This window comes from Budorcas taxicolor, chromosome 1, assembly GCF_023091745.1.
Source record: "Budorcas taxicolor isolate Tak-1 chromosome 1, Takin1.1, whole genome shotgun sequence".
Taxonomy (NCBI): Eukaryota; Metazoa; Chordata; class Mammalia; order Artiodactyla; family Bovidae; genus Budorcas; species Budorcas taxicolor.
The window spans coordinates 59927668-59946865 of NC_068910.1; the positions used below are offsets into that span (position 1 = coordinate 59927668).

At 45.3% G+C, this 19198-nt stretch overlaps 1 protein-coding gene across 1 annotated transcript in view; it reads right to left on the reverse strand.

The window, feature by feature from the left end:
* VOPP1 (VOPP1 WW domain binding protein) overlaps window positions 1-19198 on the reverse strand; it is a 90749-nt gene that overhangs the window by 19048 nt on the left and 52503 nt on the right. Inside the window, exons 4-5 of the mRNA XM_052646104.1 lie at window positions 16305-16382; window positions 10769-10905 (exon numbers count right to left, since the gene is read on the reverse strand). Coding sequence (XP_052502064.1) covers window positions 10769-10905; window positions 16305-16382 — 215 coding nt within the window. The remainder of the gene's footprint in view (window positions 1-10768; window positions 10906-16304; window positions 16383-19198) is intronic.

Genomic DNA, 19198 nt, shown 5'->3' on the forward strand with positions numbered 1-19198 from the left:
ACCTCCTCCCCAGAATTCCCTGCCAATCATTGCTTTTTGATATAACTTGCAGTGTTAACAGCTCGCTCTGTGGTAGACTGATGATTGGACATGGTAGTTTACTTCTTTGACACACTGTTTAATTCAGTCTCTCAAGATTTTTGTATTTATGCTCATTAAACATGATTCAAAATAATTTTATTTTGGTGTTCATTTCCAAGTTACAGTAGCTGTACAAAACAAATTGTTTTGTTTTTTATATAATTTATATAATTTTTCTACATTTCTATAATGCTCTATACTTGCAGTAATTCATAAGCACTCAAATGAGCTGTTTCTTAGAAAGTTTCAAAGATACCATATGAATTTGGAGCTGAAAGTTAACTCTGCAAACTTCCTCAAACTCTTGCTTGCTTTTTGGACCACTTAAATTTTCAATATTCTAATGCATCTTTGGTAATGTACATTTCTTATCTCACCAAAATTTTCCATTTCAGGTATACTTCTTCATCATTTTTAATCTCCTATGGATATGTAATGTTTTCAGTTATCATTTCATATTTTCTTTATCTAGTTTTACCAGTTAGATTTATTGGGGTGGGAATGGTATTGTCATTTACTTTTTAAAATTTATTTTATGGATATATAGTTGATTTACAATGTAGTGTTAATTTCTGCTCTACTGCCAAGGTTTTGCATTATTTTCATATCCTTTTCCATTATAGTATATTACAGAATATTGAATATAGTTTCCTGTGCTATACAGTAGCACCCGGTGGCTTATCCATTCTATTTATAATAGCTTGCATCTAGAAGTTCCAAAGCCGCACTCCATCCCTTCCCCATTCACTTCCCCCTTGGGAACCACAAGTCTGTTCTCTGTCTCTGAGCCGGTCTCTGTTTTGTAGATAACTTCGCTTGTATTATATTTTAGATTCTACATACAAGTGATATCATGTGATGTATGTCTTTCTCTTTCTGACTTACTTCACTTAGTATGAGAAGTCCATCAATGTGGTGCAAATGACATTATTTCATTCTTTTTATGGTAGAGTAGTAGTATATATATGTACAACATCTTTATCCATTCATCTGTCAGTGGACGTTTAGGTTGTTTCCATGTCTTAGCTATTGTAAATAGTGCTCCTGTGAACATAGGGTACATGTATATTTTACAATTATAGTTTTTTTCTGGATATATATTGGCAATACCATTTACTTTTATTGCATTTTACAAAGCACTAACTTTGAGATCTGTGAATCAATTTTTCTCTTTGCTCTGATTAACTTACAGTTTTTATTGTATGTCTTAGTGCTTTTTGTGACTTTATTAATTTCAGAACCTCTTTTAAGAAGGGGCTCAGCTAACTCACTTTCTTATTTTAAACTTTTAACAAAGAATAAGGCCATGACTTTAAGTTTGAATGCCAGCTTACTTACACTGCATATGTTTCTGTATTAATTTTTCATTGATACTTAACTCACTTGTTAATTACATTAATACTTAATTCACATGGATAATTCAACAAACGCTGAATTTTTACTATTTGCCAGCACTGTTATGAACACCTAGGACACAGCAATGATGAAAACAGAAATTCTCAAATCCTTATGGCACTTGCAGTTAAGAGAAATAAAAAAGATAAAAACAAAAGTATGTAGTGTGTTACCGATGACCGTGCTAAAGATAAAAATAAAGTGGGGATAAAAAGAGAAAACAGTACAGTTTTTCCCTGTTTGCAAAGGGAAGGTCTTTGGGAGGTGAAAGAGCTAGAAATAAATGAAGGAGCCAAACTTGAGCAGATGTGTGGGAAAGAAGGGGTTGGAGGAGCTGCTGCATGTACAGGGGAGCAGGTGGTGGAGAAGCGGCATGCGTACAGGGGGAGGAAGGTGCAAATGCAGAAGGAATCACAGTGTGAAGGCATCAGCATGGCAGTCTGGAAGTTCTGAGGAAAATCTCAAAGTCCACGAGCAGCGAGAGTGGAACGAGGGCCAGGAGGACGGACAGCAGGAGACGTGGGTGAGAACGGAGCAGGCGGAGGTGAAACGCTCAGTTAGAAATGGCCTGTGGCCACCGTGAGGACTTCTGGTTGTGAACTGTGCTCTGACTTCTGTTTTCACTCTGGTTGCTCTTCTGGAAATCCGCAGACTGAAGTAGAAGCTGGGGAAGCAGGATGACTAGTTAGGAGGTCTTCCAATCATCTTCATCAGAGGTGTAGCTTTGGAGGCAGAGCTGGCGGAAACCTGAGAAGGCCTTTGAGAAGCCGTGGAGCTGCGGTTCACCCTGATAGGAAGGTGGCGCGGGAGGTCTGGAGTGAGGGTGTGGGAGCAGGTCAGGACTTCAGGGTCTTCCCTCATCCTACACGTCATTTGCTCAAGGAGTAATTTAGCGGAGTATTCTTTTTATTTCCAAGTGGATTAGAAGATTATTAATTTGCTCATTTATGTTGAATAGATTTCTTAAAACTATAAGTTTTAGTAATATTAGTAGCAGCAACCACTGCCATTCACTCAGGTTTCAGGCCCTGTGCTAAGCATCATTTCACAGGCAATCACCCTAGACAGTCGTGTAAGAGCTCAGCCTCACGGTTCAGATGCTGCAGGTTTTGCAGAATGGAGTCACTTCCCAGATGTGCCACAGGCACAGGTTAGAAATGGCCCCCAGACTGTCCTAGTCCAGACGCCAAGGTCTGTTGCATCTGCTCTTGCAGACTTTTCAGATTTTCTTTGTTGTGGACAATTTGATAAATTCTTTTGAATACCCATTTATTTTTGTATTTTGAGCAGATTAATAATAATGCATTGACACTTGACAGTTTCCATCATAGTTCCCTATTTCTTGAGTTTTTGTTTTATATACTTTGACATTATTCAATACATGACTCAAGTTATAGCCTCATTATCCAAAGTTATTTTTATCAGTATTAAAAATATGTTCTTTTTCATATATATGTTAGGACAATGATGGATTATTTCTTGGAAGATACACAAAAGACTAGTCATACTGGTCAGTCCAAGGAAGGGAGCAGGAAGCCCTGACCCTTTGCATTTTCTCTTGCAAGGATCAGCGATCACAAAGATGCCCTTCTTTTACTGCTTCTTTGGGAGGAGGGGAAGAAAGGAGTTGAAAGCTATCTCTGTATTAGGTACCTGGTCCTTCAGGCTGACCTGTCAGGATTTGTAGAGATTATATAGCTGAAATTCTGCCAACACAAAGATGAACACTGGGGCCCTCACATCCCACAAAAAAAGGCACACACAGCTTGTCTTTACAACTGAAGCAGCCCTGTGTGTGTTTCAGCTTTGATTTGGAGGGTAAAAAACTGTCAAAACATACTTCCTACTATTTCCATTCTCCTTCATTTTGCATCATTTATTCAGGCCATTACCGTCACTTGCCTAGAGAATTCCAAGGACAGAGGAGCCTGGTGGGCTACAGTCCGTAGGGTTGCAAAGAGTCGTACACGACTGAAATGACTTAGCATGCACACACACACCATGACTGCAGGTTGACCGATTTAGTACAGGATTGGGGCACCAGAACAGTCGGAAAACCATCAACAAACTCACGAATGGAAAGGAAAGAAAGTATCTCCCAATGGGGATACTCCATCTACTTCTAAGTATTTTAAAAATCAGTACCAGTCATATGAAAGGAAACCACTGTTAAGGACAGTTAACACTGCTAAACCATGTTAACATCACAGATGTCACTGCCAACCATTCTCTCCAGTCTCTATGCACCTGTGTCATCACACAAGGGACCACTCTGTGACAGAGGGCCCACCCTCCTCCCTAAATACAGCTTCATGCTTGTCCTGCCGCAGTTCCACAGCCTTCATCTTGACTATCAATTTGAGTGCCACGTAATATGCCATAAAGAAGAGGGACCATAACATCATCATCTCTTTCTTTGTGGCCCCAAACCCTCTCCCCACATTTAGTCTCAAGTGCACAAGTTCAGCCCCTGCTCTGATCACCCTGAAATCCAGCCCTACTCTCCTCTGGGCCCACAGTTCGGCTTAAGGTTTTACATTCTTCCCACTGTTGTAAACGTTCTCCAGTTTTATTGAAGTATTACTGACATATAACATTGTATGGCATAATGATTTGGTAATCATGTACACTGTGATTACCACAAATGTGTTTTCACCCATCACCTCATAGTGAGACATTTTCTTCCCTTGTGATGAGAACTTTTAAGATCTACTCTCTTACCAGCTTTCAAATATAGTTACCCATGGCCACTAGGCTGTGTATGACACTGCCAGTCAGCCAGTGTTTTCTGAATGAACAAAGTCCACCTTTCCTCAGTACCCAGAAGGGCATATCCAGGACCCTGCCAGGGGCATGGGAGGTGGGAGGCTAAGCCTCTTACGGAGCTCTAACCATCTTCAGGCACACTCTGGCCACCTCTGGACATAAGACAATAACTGGGGCTGCTTTTCTTTATGCAATTTCCTTTTGCAGACAAGGCACAGAGGCTCAGAAGAGACAGTGCTCACCTTAGGCCCAACAGACCTCAGTCCTTCCGGCGCCCCATCCAGCTGCCTCTCCCTGGTCCCCAGACCAGCTTTACTGCACACCTCTGCTCTCTGTGCTGACAAAGGCCCTAGTGAGCTGGATGCAGGCCTCTGCCTTTGACCAACAGCTTCAACCTTTGTTTCTTTTGGTTTCTGGGTGGTCTTGAAGCCCCAACTCATCGCCTCAGCTTTCATACCTAGTTAGCCAGCTTCTTTCCCCCTAGTCCTGTTCCAGCACACAACAGTGCCATAGACCCACGAAGCTGCCATGCCCCATCCCAGTTTTGAGCATCTTGATCACGTCCAGGTCTCTGCTCTTCTGTACTCAGCCTTGTTGGGCTGGGGAGCTGGCCCTGCCAAAACACTACAGTCTGCCCCTCTGCACACAGGACATGAGTGCACCCTCCCGCAGCCCTCCAGGGCAAGAGTACTGGTTCTTTAAAACTTGCCTTTTGAATACAACCCTTAAGGCAGAGTTGTTGTGGTGTTGCTGTGGTATTGCTGTGCTGTTGGAGAAGACTCTTGAGAGTCCCTTGGACTGCCTGGAGATCCAACCAGTCCATCCTAAAAGAAATCAGTCCTGAATATTCATCGGAAGGACTGATGCTGAAGCTGAAACTCCAATACTTTGGCCACCTAATGCGAAGAACTGACTCACTGGAAAAGACCCTGACGCTGGGAAAGATTGAAGGCAGGAGGAGAAGGGGACGACAGAGGATGAGATGGTTGGATGGCATCACTAACTCGAAGGACATGAGTTTGAGTAAGCTCCAGGAGTTGATGACGGACAGGGAGGCCTGGCATGCTGCAATCCATGGGGTTGCAAACAGTTGGATACAACTGAGTGACTGAACTGACTTAAGGGAGAAATTCTCTGGGTGATAATCCCTGGGTATTCCCAAGCCTTTCTCAATAAGTGAGATGATTAGAGAAAAAAATTGAAAAATTCAAAGAGGTTCTCAAGACCCATGGATTCCTATGCTGAGCCCAGTAGAATTGACTGTTTATTCTTAAAAACAAAGAAGAAGAAGAAGAAAACTTGCCTTTTCTTCTTTATGAATAAGCACAACCCACCAGAATCCACTTCCCCTCCCCTAGATCAGCAGCGGAGGGAAAACAGAACAGCTGGCAGATGGGCAGGTGCGCCCCGTGCTCGCTTTGCTGATCCCATTTCCCTCCACACCCGCCAGGCTCCTCCAGGGCCTGAGCACCTACCTCATGCAGTCAGCGCACCCATCAGTGCAAGGCTGCCTTCCCAGTCTGTCCCCACGGCCTGCCCTTACCACCCCCTACCCCACCAAAGCACACAGCTGAACCCCACCCACGGGAAGAGGTGGGTCTTCAGGCCCCATGAGAAACTAACATATCCTATTTTTTCATCATTATCATTGACTGTAAAAAATCAAAGTAAATTCTTCCCAAACACCCCACTATTAACTAAGGACACAGCCCTGGATCTGGTGGTGAAGTATGGGAACTGTACACTTCCATGGAACAAAACGAGCCTTCCTATAATGTTCTGGTATATTTGGGACTAAATATTTCATGCTGTACACATGGAGAAGGATGGTAGATCCCTGGAGACTCCCACACCAGCACCTCCCACCAAAGGTGGGGATCCTTCCACAGCCCCCACAGGTGGCTGCATTATGAGATGGCAGTGGAGGAGAATTAACAGTCCCCATTTCTCTGAAGGCCCCAAACTGCAGGGTAGAATCGGGCCAAACTGAACTACCAGAGAAGTGGGAGACCCTCTGCTGGACCCCTGATCGTGACCCCCAGTCTCCCCAGGGAGAGTCAGGATTGTTGATGTGGCATCTCTGCTGCATTAGAGGCCTACATCCGCCTTGCCTAAAAAAGCACCAGCCCTTGATGCTGAAGTTATGGGACTGACTAGAGCCACCTGGACTCTGCAGCTCAGAGGTCTCACTGGGCAGACATGTGAATGCTGGCAGCAAAGGAAGGTATAGGACCCTTGCTGGCTGCTCATCAGTCTCCAGCCCCTCCTGCCTTACTTCCACTTAAATATACTTACAAACTCTTCAGTTCCTTCCACCATACAACAGATTGTGCTTCCCATTTACTCGGCTTGCCAGCATCCTGAACTTTCTCTACATACCTCTCATCAGTCAGTGACTGTACAGTTACTTGTGCAATGACCCAGTGTTCCACACATGGCTGTACAAAGCCTACAGAGTGCAGTGGGGTGAGTGGGGGCTGGAACCCAGGCTGCAGTCTGTGTCCTAGGCAGCTGCAGCACCTGAGCAAGTGGGAAGTAAGCATGGATTGACTGAGGCTCCAAATGTGGCTGTGGAAAATCCCTGCCCCAAGCTGACCGTTCACTCAGCTGGCAGATGTAAATCACCTTGGTGCCTGAGAAGTGAGTCCTGGCACTTGGGACTCAGCCCACTGGGGAGCCCAAAGTATACACAGAGGTTAAAACTCACCATGATACAGGAAACCCTAAGGACTCCAACAAAAAATATTAGAGATAACAAACACAGTAAAGTGGCAGGGTACAAAATCAATACACAAGCATCATTGTTGTTTCTATACACTAACAATGAGCTAGCAGAAAGAGAAACTAAGAAAACAATCCCGTTTATAACTACAACAGAGAGAATACCTCGGAATAAATTTAAACAAGGAAGTAAAAGGCCTATGTAAGACACTGATGAACGAAATTGAAGATAACACAAAGAAACTGAAAGATATTCCATACTCATAGATTAGAAGAATTAACACTGTTAAAATGTCCATATTACCTAAAGCAATCCACAGATTCAATGCAATCACACACCCCCTGATTTCAAATGATACTACAAAGCTATAAGAATTCAAAGAGCATGGTACTAGCAGAAACACACACACACAGATCAATGGAATGGAATTAAGAGCTCAGAGATAAACTCACACAGACATAAACAGTTAATTTACCAAAAAAAGATGAAAAACATGCAATGAAGAAAGGATAGTCTCTTCAACAAATGGAGTTGGGAAAACTGAACAGCCACATGCAAAAGAATCACACTAGACCACTATCATATACCACACACAAAATTTACTCAAATGGATTAAAGACTCGATTGTAAGACCTGAAAACATAAAATTTCTAGAAGAAAATATGGACAGTAAGCTCTTTGTCATCAGTCTTAGCACTATCTTTTTGGACATGTCTCCTCAGGCAAGGAAAACCAAAGAAAAGACACACAAATGCATGGTGAAGGAAACCATTGTCAAAACAAAAAGGCAACCTTATGAATGGGAGAAAATATTTGCAAATCATGCATCTGATAAGGGTTAATATTCAGGATATAAAGAATTCTTACAACTCAACAACAAAAACCCAAACAACCTGATTAAAAATAGGCAGAGGCTATGAATAGACATTTTCCCAAAGAGGATATCTAGATGGCCAATAGGTACATGAAAAGGAGCTCAACACCACTGACCACCAAGGAATGCAAATAAAACCATAATGAGCTATCACCTCACACTTGTCAGAGTGGCTATTACCAAAGATAAGAAATAACAAGTGTCAACACTTGTTGACAAGGATGTGGAGGAAAGAGAAGGCCATGCACTATCTTAAGCAGGAGAATAACACGACCTATGTGCTTCTTTTGTCCCCAAAGAACTTTCTAGTGGCAACGTGGAAGACAGAGAAGAGCTGGCAGAGACTAGTGACTGGAAAATTTTTAGTAGGCATTGCTCAGGGGTGAGGTAAGAGTCTGAATGAAGGAAGACTTGTAAGGTTGATGACATATTTATTATAGGGGGACCGAGGACTCCAGTCAGAAAGACGTGTGCACTGCAATGCAGAAAAGAGGTGGGGCTGAGGAGAGAGGGTGACAGAGGCTGCAGGGCCTCCATGTTTGGAAACACTGAAAGGCTGAGGACATTCAGCAGGAGCTGTGCGCCCTAGACCAGCCCAGGCCTGACACCATGGGCCAAGCACACAGAGCACCCTGCATCTCTGGCCACATGGGACACTAGAAATCCATGTTATGAAGGTAGAAGAAAGAGGAAATTCATTAGTCTTTTACCCACTTCTCTGGTCTATTGTCTGCTTCTTGAAAAAAAAAAAAAATCAAAGCACTCAAAAGTCAGACTAATCCTGATAAACTTTAGGTTTGGCCTCTCATTTTAAATGAAACTTTTCACTTTGCCATATGTTGGAGCAGATCTGAAGCTATACAAACATTTCCAAATAGGAAAGAATAAAAATCCACTTATGTATGAAAAGTGGTACTAACCTTGAGAGAAAGTTTAAGGTACAACAACCTCTGAACAGTTGTGAAAAATACATATTCAGATTTTTAGTAACGTTTTAAACAATCATAAAGATGATTTTTTCTAAATCCCAGAGAGTATCTGGTGGAATAAAACTATAAAAGAACAGATCAGCAAATGACCATCCCCATATCTCTGTCTAAAGCACAGAGAGAGAGAGAGAGAGAGAGCTCTTGTCACGCTCAGTCTCCAACTTCTTTTTCCTTTGAGGTTTGATCGACATACAAAAAGGTGAACATATTTAATGTCTACAACTTGATGACTTTAGAAATAATACACTGTGAAGCCATCACCCCAATATATGCCATAAACCTATGGATACCAAGAGGGGAGGTGGGATGTGGGCTGGACTGGGAGACCGGGACTGACACCGCTATGCATGGAACGGAGCTCTACAGGAGGCTCTGTGCTCACCTAGACGGAAAGGAAATCCAGAAGGGAGAGGATATGTGTATATATATGGCTGATTCACTTTGCTGTAAAACAGAAACTAGTACAAGGCTGTCAAGCGACCATCCTTCAATGAGGGAAAAAAGATCCCCACTTTTAGCAAATTTGTGAGTATATGATAGCATTATTAACTACAGGCCTCACTCTGTACAGCAGACATTATGACTTGTGTTACAGGACTGAAATTCTGTAAAAACCCAAGAAGAACTTGCTCCTAGAACTCTGACTCCGTCTACAGTGTGTGAGGAATAAAACCCTGCCCCCCACCCTCAAGGCACCAGGGAAGCCATGCAACCCCCAGCCCACCACAGGGCGCAAGACAGGAGCTCCAGGAGCATGGCCTCCCCGGCCTTGCAGAGCCCCTCACAAACCCCCTCCTCAAATGTCATGTCAAAACAAGGAACAGGCCTGTGTCCCCAGGGAAACTGGAATTCACCCACTACAGTATGTTTGAGTTTAGATAGTTAAAGCAGTGTTTTATAAGAATTAAGAAACCACAAATTCTTTTTGACGTTGGGGCACCACTCTGGGTAATGTTCCATAAGAAGGCCAAATGTAACTTGTGCAAAAATATCTTTAGCAGCACAATTAACAAGTACTCATGATACTACTAATAAATGCACAGTACGTGCTTACTGAGTGAAGAAATAAAAAGCAAAACAAAAGAAAACAAATGATCAGCAATGACAGACTAAGCTAATTATCATTTAGTAACATGATTAACGGGCTTCCCTGGTGATTCAGACAGTAAAGAATCTGCCTGCAATGCAGGAGACCCAGGTTCGATTCCTGGGTCAGGAAGATCCCATGGAGAAGGGCATAGAGATCGACTCCAATATTCTTGCCTGGAACACTCCACGGTCAGCAGAGTCTGGTGGGCTACAGTCCATGGGGTTTGCAGAGTCAGACATGACTGAGCAACTAACACACACACACACAACATGATTAATATTTAGTCCAGAAGGATTAAGAATGGTAAGAATATTACACTTTCTATATAAAAATTTATATGTGAAATAATTTTTGAGAAAAAAGAGAAAATAATGTGCATATATGAACCACATATGCATGTACGTGTGCATACTCAGTTGTGTCTGACTTTGTGACCCCAAGGACTGTAGCCCATGAGGCTCCTCCGTCCATGGGATTCTCCAGACATGAATACTGGAGTGGGCTGCTATTCCCTCCTGCAGGGGACCTTCCCAACCCAGGAATCTAGCTGGTATCAACTGTGTCTCTTGTATTGCAGGCAGATTCTTCACCACTGAAACCTGGGAAGCCCCCATGAACTGCATAAACGTGCATAAAAGATGCACCAATAATAAGGTAAGAATATGAGGCGATAGACATATAATACAACAGACAATGAATTTCTTATTAGCACAAATGTATCAGAACTTAAATGAATAAATGTGGCCTGAATTTTTTCTTCCAGTGTAATCCATGGCGGTGCCCTTATCAAATGCTTACAGAGGACATGTAAACTGAAAGGAGGACAGACAAGGGCAGAGGGCTTGGCTGACCTGGAGTGGGGTTTTGGGGCTGCCTGGTGTAGGACACGTTGAATGCCGGCTCCTCAATCAGCGGTGGTGGGTACATGCGCCTCCGGATGAAGAAGCCGGCTCCACAGCAGAAGAGTACACCCATCATCAGGAGGAACCTGGGCGAGAGCACAGGGTGAGGCCTGGGCAGAGGCCCAGGCAGATGGCAGGGCTCCCCTGGCTGGTCCTACCCAACCGCTCTCCCCAGCAATGGCCCCATTGGAGGAAGCAGGGAGACACCTGGCCATCACAGCTCTGGGGGCCCCTGGATGGAGGCCACTAGCATGGAGAAACTCTCAAAGTGAACATTTTGCCTCAAAAGCTCCAAATGGCTATTGACCTCAAAGGGTTGGTACAGTTCTTCCCTGTCCATGGCTCTGACTTCAACCCAACATTTAGTCAAAACAGAAGACGCCTTTTCAATCCTGCTTGAAGACTACTGCTGGTTCTCACTGTCCTCCTCCCTGCCCCCGCAGTTTTCTGTACTGTTAAAGCAAGAAGAGTAAGCATGGGATCCTTTCTAACAGTTTTCTCTCCATTATTATATGAACATCTATAAACATTTTTTAAAGTGCCCTTTCTAGAGCACATCTTAATTTTAGAGAAACTATAGGAATAGAGAAAATACTCACAATTCATTTTAAAAGCTGTTTTAAAATCTCTAGGTTCTAAGTATGGCTGGACCTTTTATTGTGACTCCACAGTCTAACGGACAAGAGCTGACTCCTTGAAGGATCGGATGTTTGTCGAAATCATCTGAGGATTCTCAGTGACTACTGGATCACTGGCATTCAATAAAAAATGGACGAATGGCACTTCCCATCTCACTTCAGCATTCACATAGTTTTTCTAGCAACAGGGGAAATCATTTGAAGCAGGGCCAAGTTGACTGTTCCACACAGACATAGCTGAGAAACTTGTCCATTTCTAAACTGATATGATGATGGGACACACAGAACCTGCCAGAACCTCAAACAACACACACATTCTTGTGAAGGATGCACACACAGCAGAGCTGGCCATGTCATGGTCAAAGGCACCTGGCCACATATGAATGTAATTTAAGGAAAGAGTAGACAATAAAGCCTTTGAGAATATAAATATGATATTAAGAGTTAAAGCTATTAATCAATAAGTATGTATCAGACACCTTGGAACCTTGAGAAGGAACAAAGATCGGGGCCAGACAGGAAATGATTCAGAAGAGGACTGAAATAGTGGTTTTCTAACCTTTTGTCTAATTCATTATTAATTCAACAAAACTTCTGAAGCATCTGTCAGGCTCCCAGGACCAATCTTTGCATTATAAGGAGTAAGACAGGTGGGGCCTCACCCTCACTGAACTTGAGTTGTCACAGGGGAGGAGGACAGTAAACAACAAAGTAACAAAGTTATTTATTTGCAACTCTGATAGTGCCAAGAAAGAAGAGGAAGGGTGGATCATAGGTTGGGGGGGAATGCATTTAACACACAGCCATGTTCATCATTTCAAGGGTACAGTTCAGTGCAACAAGAGGTTTAATGAGGGTATCTTCCAGACTAAGGGAGATCACAAAAGCTTCTTTTCCTTCAAAGCAACATCTGAGCTGAATTCTGAATGATGGAAGGAGACAAACTGAAGGGAAGTGAAGATGTTTCTGGGTAGAAAAGAACTGCATAGGTGCCCCAACAGGAAAAGTTGGGTGGGCGAGAGGCCTGAGGAGGATAGCTATGAGCTGCAGATGGGGAGGCGTTAGAGGGGTGCAGTCCTGAGGAGCAGGAAAAATCCAAATAGTGCAAAACAAAGTCCCCACTCCCACGTCAGAAGCTGGAATCAAAGATGGACAACTTTGTCTGGACTCCATGATAGTCTACCTTCAACCCTGGGTCCAACTGTAAATATCTGAGCAGAAATGCTAGGCACACGGAGGTGACTGTGCATGAGGTTTTACACCCCTGCTCACTCCCAAAGGTCCAGGCTCCCTGTGTTGGACATGCAGAAGCCATGGGAGATCTTGGTCTCTTCCATGAGATAACCCAAAATGATAGTTTTGGCTTATCTGTCAAATGGAATGGGCTTCCCTGATGCCTCAGTTTGTAAAGGATCTGCCTGCAATGCAGGAGACCCTAGTTCAATTCAAATGGAATACATGTTTTTCTAGACAAATATAAGTGATATGCACCTCACAGTGTGGACTGCTGGCCAGCAAGTAGGTGCAAGCAAGTAAGAACAGTCATGTGGCAGGAGACCCACTCCTGGCTCCTGGAGCAGTCATCATCACACTTGTTCCTTACTGAAACAGCAGTCTGAGAAGAGAGGGGTAGGGGAATGAGTTTCTGGTAACAAAGAGGAAAGGGGTGTCAAGGTAAGAAAAGAAATTCTCGAAGTTCTCTTTCATTACTGAGCAGGTATGGGGAGCATTCCTGGGATTAAGAGAGGAAGTTTGTGTCTTTTCTATCATTAAAAGTAATCTGGCTTCTTCAATTTGTTTTTTCAGTCTCTTCCTGCCCTCCTCCCCAGCGTTTTTCAGGTCTCAGGCAGCAGCAGAGCCTCCCTGGGCCCGCATGCCCCAACTCTGCAGGAGCCCCACAGCAGGCAGCACTTACCTGCCAGACTGCACTCTGTTGCAGCGTGCTTTCCAACTCTACCCCTTTCCTAATCCTGGGGCCTACATTAGACTACCATGGGTCGCAGAGAGTCGGACACGACTGAGCGACTTCGCTTTCACTTTTCACTTTCATGCACTGGAGAAGGAAATGGCAACCCACTCCAGTATTCTTGCCTGGAAAATCCCAGGGATGGGGGAGCCTGGTGGGCTGCCGTCTATGGGGTCGCACAGAGTCGGACACGACTGAAGCGATTTAGCAGCAGCAGCAGCAGCAGGTAAGGATTACTTAAGATTTTAGAGCTGCCTTCCAAAAGCATTCTCTGCCAAAACCTCTGTGCTATGCTAAGGAACCCCAAATCCTCCAAAGTCAAGTGGAGCCAGCTTGGAGAACAGCCCTCCATGCCCAGCTCCCTCCTCCCAACCTCCTACCTCTCCCCCCAGACTTCCCCCCAACACCAGCTCCCCATCATCCCTCTCTCACTGGGTCCATTCTTAGGGCCCTGCCCCTGAAACATAAGGAGGGCCCTCTTCTCTGAGACCCAGACAGAAGCCATGCAGCTTTCCCCAACTTTTCTGCCATCAGAAGTTGCATGCTTTGTTTCCAGAACATTGGCTTACAATTCTCCATGTATTTAGACATCTGTTTTAGGAGCCCAGCTGCCATAGGGCCTCTCACACAGGACCCTGGTACATAACAGACACATTACTGAGAGAAGGAACGCATGGAGTGAAAACCAAGTGTCCTCAAACTTCAGCTGGGGCTTGCATCTCAAGGCGTTCTCTGGCTGTATCCCAGGTTCTGTTGTTGTTCATTGGCTCAATCATGTCCCTATAGACTGCAGCACGACAGGCCTCCCTGTCCTGAAGGAAATAGTGAACTACCTTCCAGACTTTGCTCAAACTAATGTCCATTGAATCGGTGATGCCATCCAGCCATCTCATTCCTTGTCACCCCCTTCTCCTCCTGCCCTCAATCCTTCCCAGCATTAGGGTCTTTTCCAGCAAGTTGGCTCTTTGCATGAGGTGGCAAAAGTACTGGTGCTTTGGCCTCAGCATCAGTCCTTCCAATGAATATTCAGGGTTGATTTCCTTTATGATTGACTGTTTTGATCTCCTTGCAGTCCAAGGGACTCTCGAGTCTTCTCCAGCACCACTGTTTGAAAGCATCAGTTCTTCAGCACCCAGCCTTCTTTATGGTTCAACTCTCACATTTGTACATGACTACTGGAAAAATCATAGCTGTGATTATACGGACCTTTGTTGGCAAAGTAATGTCTCTGCTGTTTAATACACTGTCCAGGTTTGTCATAACTTTTCTTCCAAGGAGCAAGCATCTTTTAATTTGATAGCTGCAGTCACCGTCTGCAGTGATTTTGGAGCCCAAGAAAATAAAGTCTGTCACTGTTTCCATTGTTTCCCTATCTATTTGCCATGAAGTGATAGGACCAGATGCCAGATGCCTTTGTTTTTTGAATGCTGAGTTTCAAACCAGCATTCCCCCTGGTTTAGAAGCTGGTATCAGTATCTCAACCCAAAGAACTAGACCAAGCCTTCTGGCACCTGGCATCCTGAGCGTGGAGACCTGCTCTCCTTCCATGGCGCTCATGAGATGCCTCTGTATAGGGGTGCATTGGCTTGCTGAGGTGCTGGGACCCTGACAAGGGACACCAGCAAATAGCTTGGAAGCACCAGCTGCCAGTTCAGAGGACGCTTCCAGGAAAGGTCGACAGAAGCTGCTCTGGCAGCCAGGCCTGCAGAGTTCTCCTGGACTCTCAACTTTTCCTTCTTTTTAATCACATAAGACATAAACTTTGACAAGCTTTCCCTTCTTGGGAGCATTTCCACAACTTCATCATCATTCTCTGGTGCTTCAGGCCAATGTGAAGCACTGCTGATCCCTTACGGGACCCTTAGCCACAAGTTCTGAGGGAACACGTGGGTGATGCCCGGCAAAGCTCTGAAATGCCAGAGCTGTTTGCATTCCAAAAGTCTCAGGCTAAAAGATTTCTCCTTCTCCTATAGTTTGAGGTGCTAGCAGCTAGGAGGTGGGGAGAGGCCAGTGACAGCCTGGCACCATTCAGGGCCCCCCATGATAGGCGAGTCCAGCCCCCAAATGGCCAAGGCCCGGCAAGGAGCTGGTGATAGTGAAATGAAGAGGCTCTCCCGTTACAGAAAGCGGCACGTGGAGTCCCTGATGGTGCTGGTTTCCCTAATCAAATATTAGGAACAGTTGTCAGGAGGCCAATAGCAAAATCTCACAAAAAAGCCAAGTGGCTCCTGCCACGGGGTCAGGAAAGGCCTGTCTTCAGACATTCCTATGTCTAAAGGCATTCCTTACAGGCATCCTCTGAGGACAGCACCTCACAGGAGGTTCCTCTCCTTACTGGAAACTCTGCACCCATCCTTCCAGGCCTCTGCCAGCTTTACTCCCGCATTCTCTCCCGAGCTACAATCTTACAGATGCTGGATGGCTCTTTCAAGTTCCTCCAGTAGAGCTGGAAGGTGGGGAAGGACATAAGCTGTCTTGAAAGTTAGGATTCAGCTGACACAATGTGAATATGGAAGATTTCCAGGCAGCAAAAACCTTATAGCAAGATCTGCTGATTCTCCGATTAAGACAGGCAGCCTCAATCCATTTCAGACATTGGTGGAGGAGCTGCTGAAGATTGAAGCTGCTGTACAGTCCAGCTTCCCAAAGAATAACTCTTCTTTCCCAGCCACAAGCCTGAGGAAACGGGGATGAGCTTTCTGCAAACTCTGGGAGCAGAAGCACTTGACACAAAGCCAGCCCAAACATATCTGCTTTCTTGATAGGCCACCCGGAGACCACGACCTCAGGTGGAGGTGAAGGTGACTTGGCTGTGACAGACTGACTGGGCAGAGCCCTGGGGAAGGGGGAGCGTCTGAGACCTGGAAGAGTCATGACCTACCAAAAGTACCACAGCCTCTGTATGGAGAGGGCCCGCACACAGCACCTGGAGCCACAGCAGTCCTCGTAAGGGCGGCATCTGTGGGAGAGAGGGCACAGGCTGTCAGCTTCCTGCAGAAGAAGGGCTGGACCAACTGGGAGGCCCAGGCAGATTTCAGTGTGAAGGACAGAACTGCCACCACTGCATTTTATGGAACTAGCAGAGCTGTGGTGGCCCAAAGAGAAGGCACTGAGAGGGACAGTGTCATTCAAAGCATCTGTTTGCTACACATCCCCGTGGGCAGCATCACAGTGGTTTCCTTCTGGAGAGGCCCTATAACTGGATGAGCAAAGACCTGCATGAAACCAGAGGGGAGCATCAGCACGCTGCAGATGCTGGGCAGTGCTGACCGCGTCAGAAGATGGGCACCTGAATCAACAAGGCCAGTGAGCTGAAGCGCAGAGGTTATGAAGCTGGACAAGTTCTGTGCTTTAGTCCTGGTCTTACAACTTACCGGCTACAAGACTGCTAGCAAGTTACTCAACATCTATGAGCCTGTTTCCCCATAAGCAAAAGGCATGGGAGGGCAGGGCCTCCTTATAGCACTGCTTTAAGTCTGAAGGCCTCACCCTCACCTAAAGTGCTGACAAGGGCCATGGCTGCTCACACCTGTCCTGCCGCCTTGATGCTGCACTCATGGTGCTCAGCACCCTTCATCCCTGAGCAGAGCCCTGAGAAAGGCCCTAACTCTCCAAGGACAGGCCCAGCACAGGGCCAAGGTTCCCAGGGGTAAGCTCGGACTCCTCCAATACTCCCACTCTTCCCCAGCCCCGCTTTCTTTAAGAAAAGAGAGAAGCTATGAAAGCTTCTGCACTTTAGCTTTTATAGACACACTTTCACTACAGCAGTTTCAGTCCAAGTGGCAGTGGGTTGAGTGTGTGTTGAGGGGTAAGGCTGTTTCTCAATAATATTAAATGATCACAGAATTATGATCTATCAAGTTCCTGCCAATTTTCGTCTTAAAAAAAAGTAGCTGGGAAAAATACACAATTTGATCCAAGACTTTGAACACTGAATTTTTAGGTAATTCCAGTACAAATTGACTTGTTTCATGTAGGAAAATATGTAGAAAATAGCTCCCTATAAACTATTAGCTAAGATGGAGTATTATGAGTTATAATGGAACTCCACACATCTGAGCTGTAGTGCTGTTTCTCCCTGGTTGGCTCCTGGGGCTTCGAGCTCTTTAAACACTCAGCACCCAATCACTGCTATATCCTCTATCATTTCAAGGATAAACTGAGCAGACAGACCCCCACCAAACCACTGCCATCACACACACACACGCCCATTCCTCCTGTAGTCCACAAACATGAACTTCTGTCTACTAGGTAGAAATTCTTGATTTTGATGGAAGGCTCCTACATGCTGGAGCATAAGCTAAAATCTGTTTAGCTTCGTTTATCCAACCAACAGCTAGCAGAGCACCAAAATGTGCGCTTAGAAACACTACTGGTTCTCACAACCCAGGCATCCAACACAGAGTCACCGAGCTGCCAGTCTGAACTCAGCCTGTGCTGGGTCTGGAGTGGGCGGGGGGGGGGGGGGGGGGGGCGCATAAAAACCCTAACAGAAGGACATGCAGGAGCTTTCTTTCTAGAAGAAGGGGACAAACAAGCAAGAAAATCATGAATGGGGTGAGATGGCAGTAAGTTCCACACAGTGGAAACTAAAGTAGAAGCTGGCAAGTTGAAAGCAGTGCGGAAGGAGTGGTGGATGAAACAGTGTAAAACCAGGTGCTCAAGGGCGACTCACCGACAGAGCGACATGTGAACACAGACCACGCAGACACCCAGCCTGGCTGTGACGTGAACGGCACCAGGGCCTCAGTGCTAGCAGAGGCTTGCTGGCCCCAGAGCTGCCAGCCCTCCAGCTGCAGTGTGGAGAGGAAGCTAAGCACAGCGTGGAAGACAAAAGGAAACGCTGGGGGCTGGGTAGCCAGGGACTAGGCCAGGGTTGGATCGGCATTGCACGAACAGCATCATCTGCTGACACCACACAGAGCACCATCCACAGTGACTCCTTGGGGTGTGTGTGTGTGTGTGTGTGTGTGTGTGTGTGTGTGTGTGTGTAGGGAGGGGGGGCACTCAAGGGAGATAAAGGGCTTCTGCCTTCCAGAGTATGTGGAGTTCAGACAATTAATTGTAAACACAAAGAGATAGGACCGTTTCTGACCACAAATTTGCAAAGAGAAGAGTCCTTAGCAACTAAGTTAGATCCGAAGATAAATGTGATGATGTGCTAGAGAGAATTCAAAAACAGCCCCAAGATGCCCGCCCCTCTAGAATGCACGGACTGCATGACTTCCTCCCCTTGAGTGTGGCAGGTCCTATGACTGATGGGATGGTCACTCCCATGATTATGAAACATTACATAAGGTAGTATGTTATATAAGACAGCTGTAGCAGACCAGGGAGCCCTCCGTGGCTTTGAAGAACAGAGCTAGGACTAAGGGTGGTCTCAAAGAGCTGACTGTGACCCCCAGCCGACCAACAAGGACACTGGGACTTCGTTCCTACAACATGAATGCTGTCAACAACTGAATGAATTTACAAGAGGACCTAAGCTCCAAAAGAGAGCACAACCCAGCCATCCCTTGGTTTCAGCTTTGTGATACCCGGGAGCAAAGGACCCCCCAGTGCTGTGTCCAGACTTGTGATCTATAGGAACTGTAAGATCATAAACACAAATGGTTTCAATCTGCTCACTCAGCAGTGACTTATGACTAAGCAATAGAGAACTTACACAAACGAGAACAAAGGTTATATGCTTTGGTCACATCTTACATTCAAGATGCCAGGTCAGTGCTTCACAACTGTCTTATTTAACATGCAAGTAAAATATTATCAACTCCA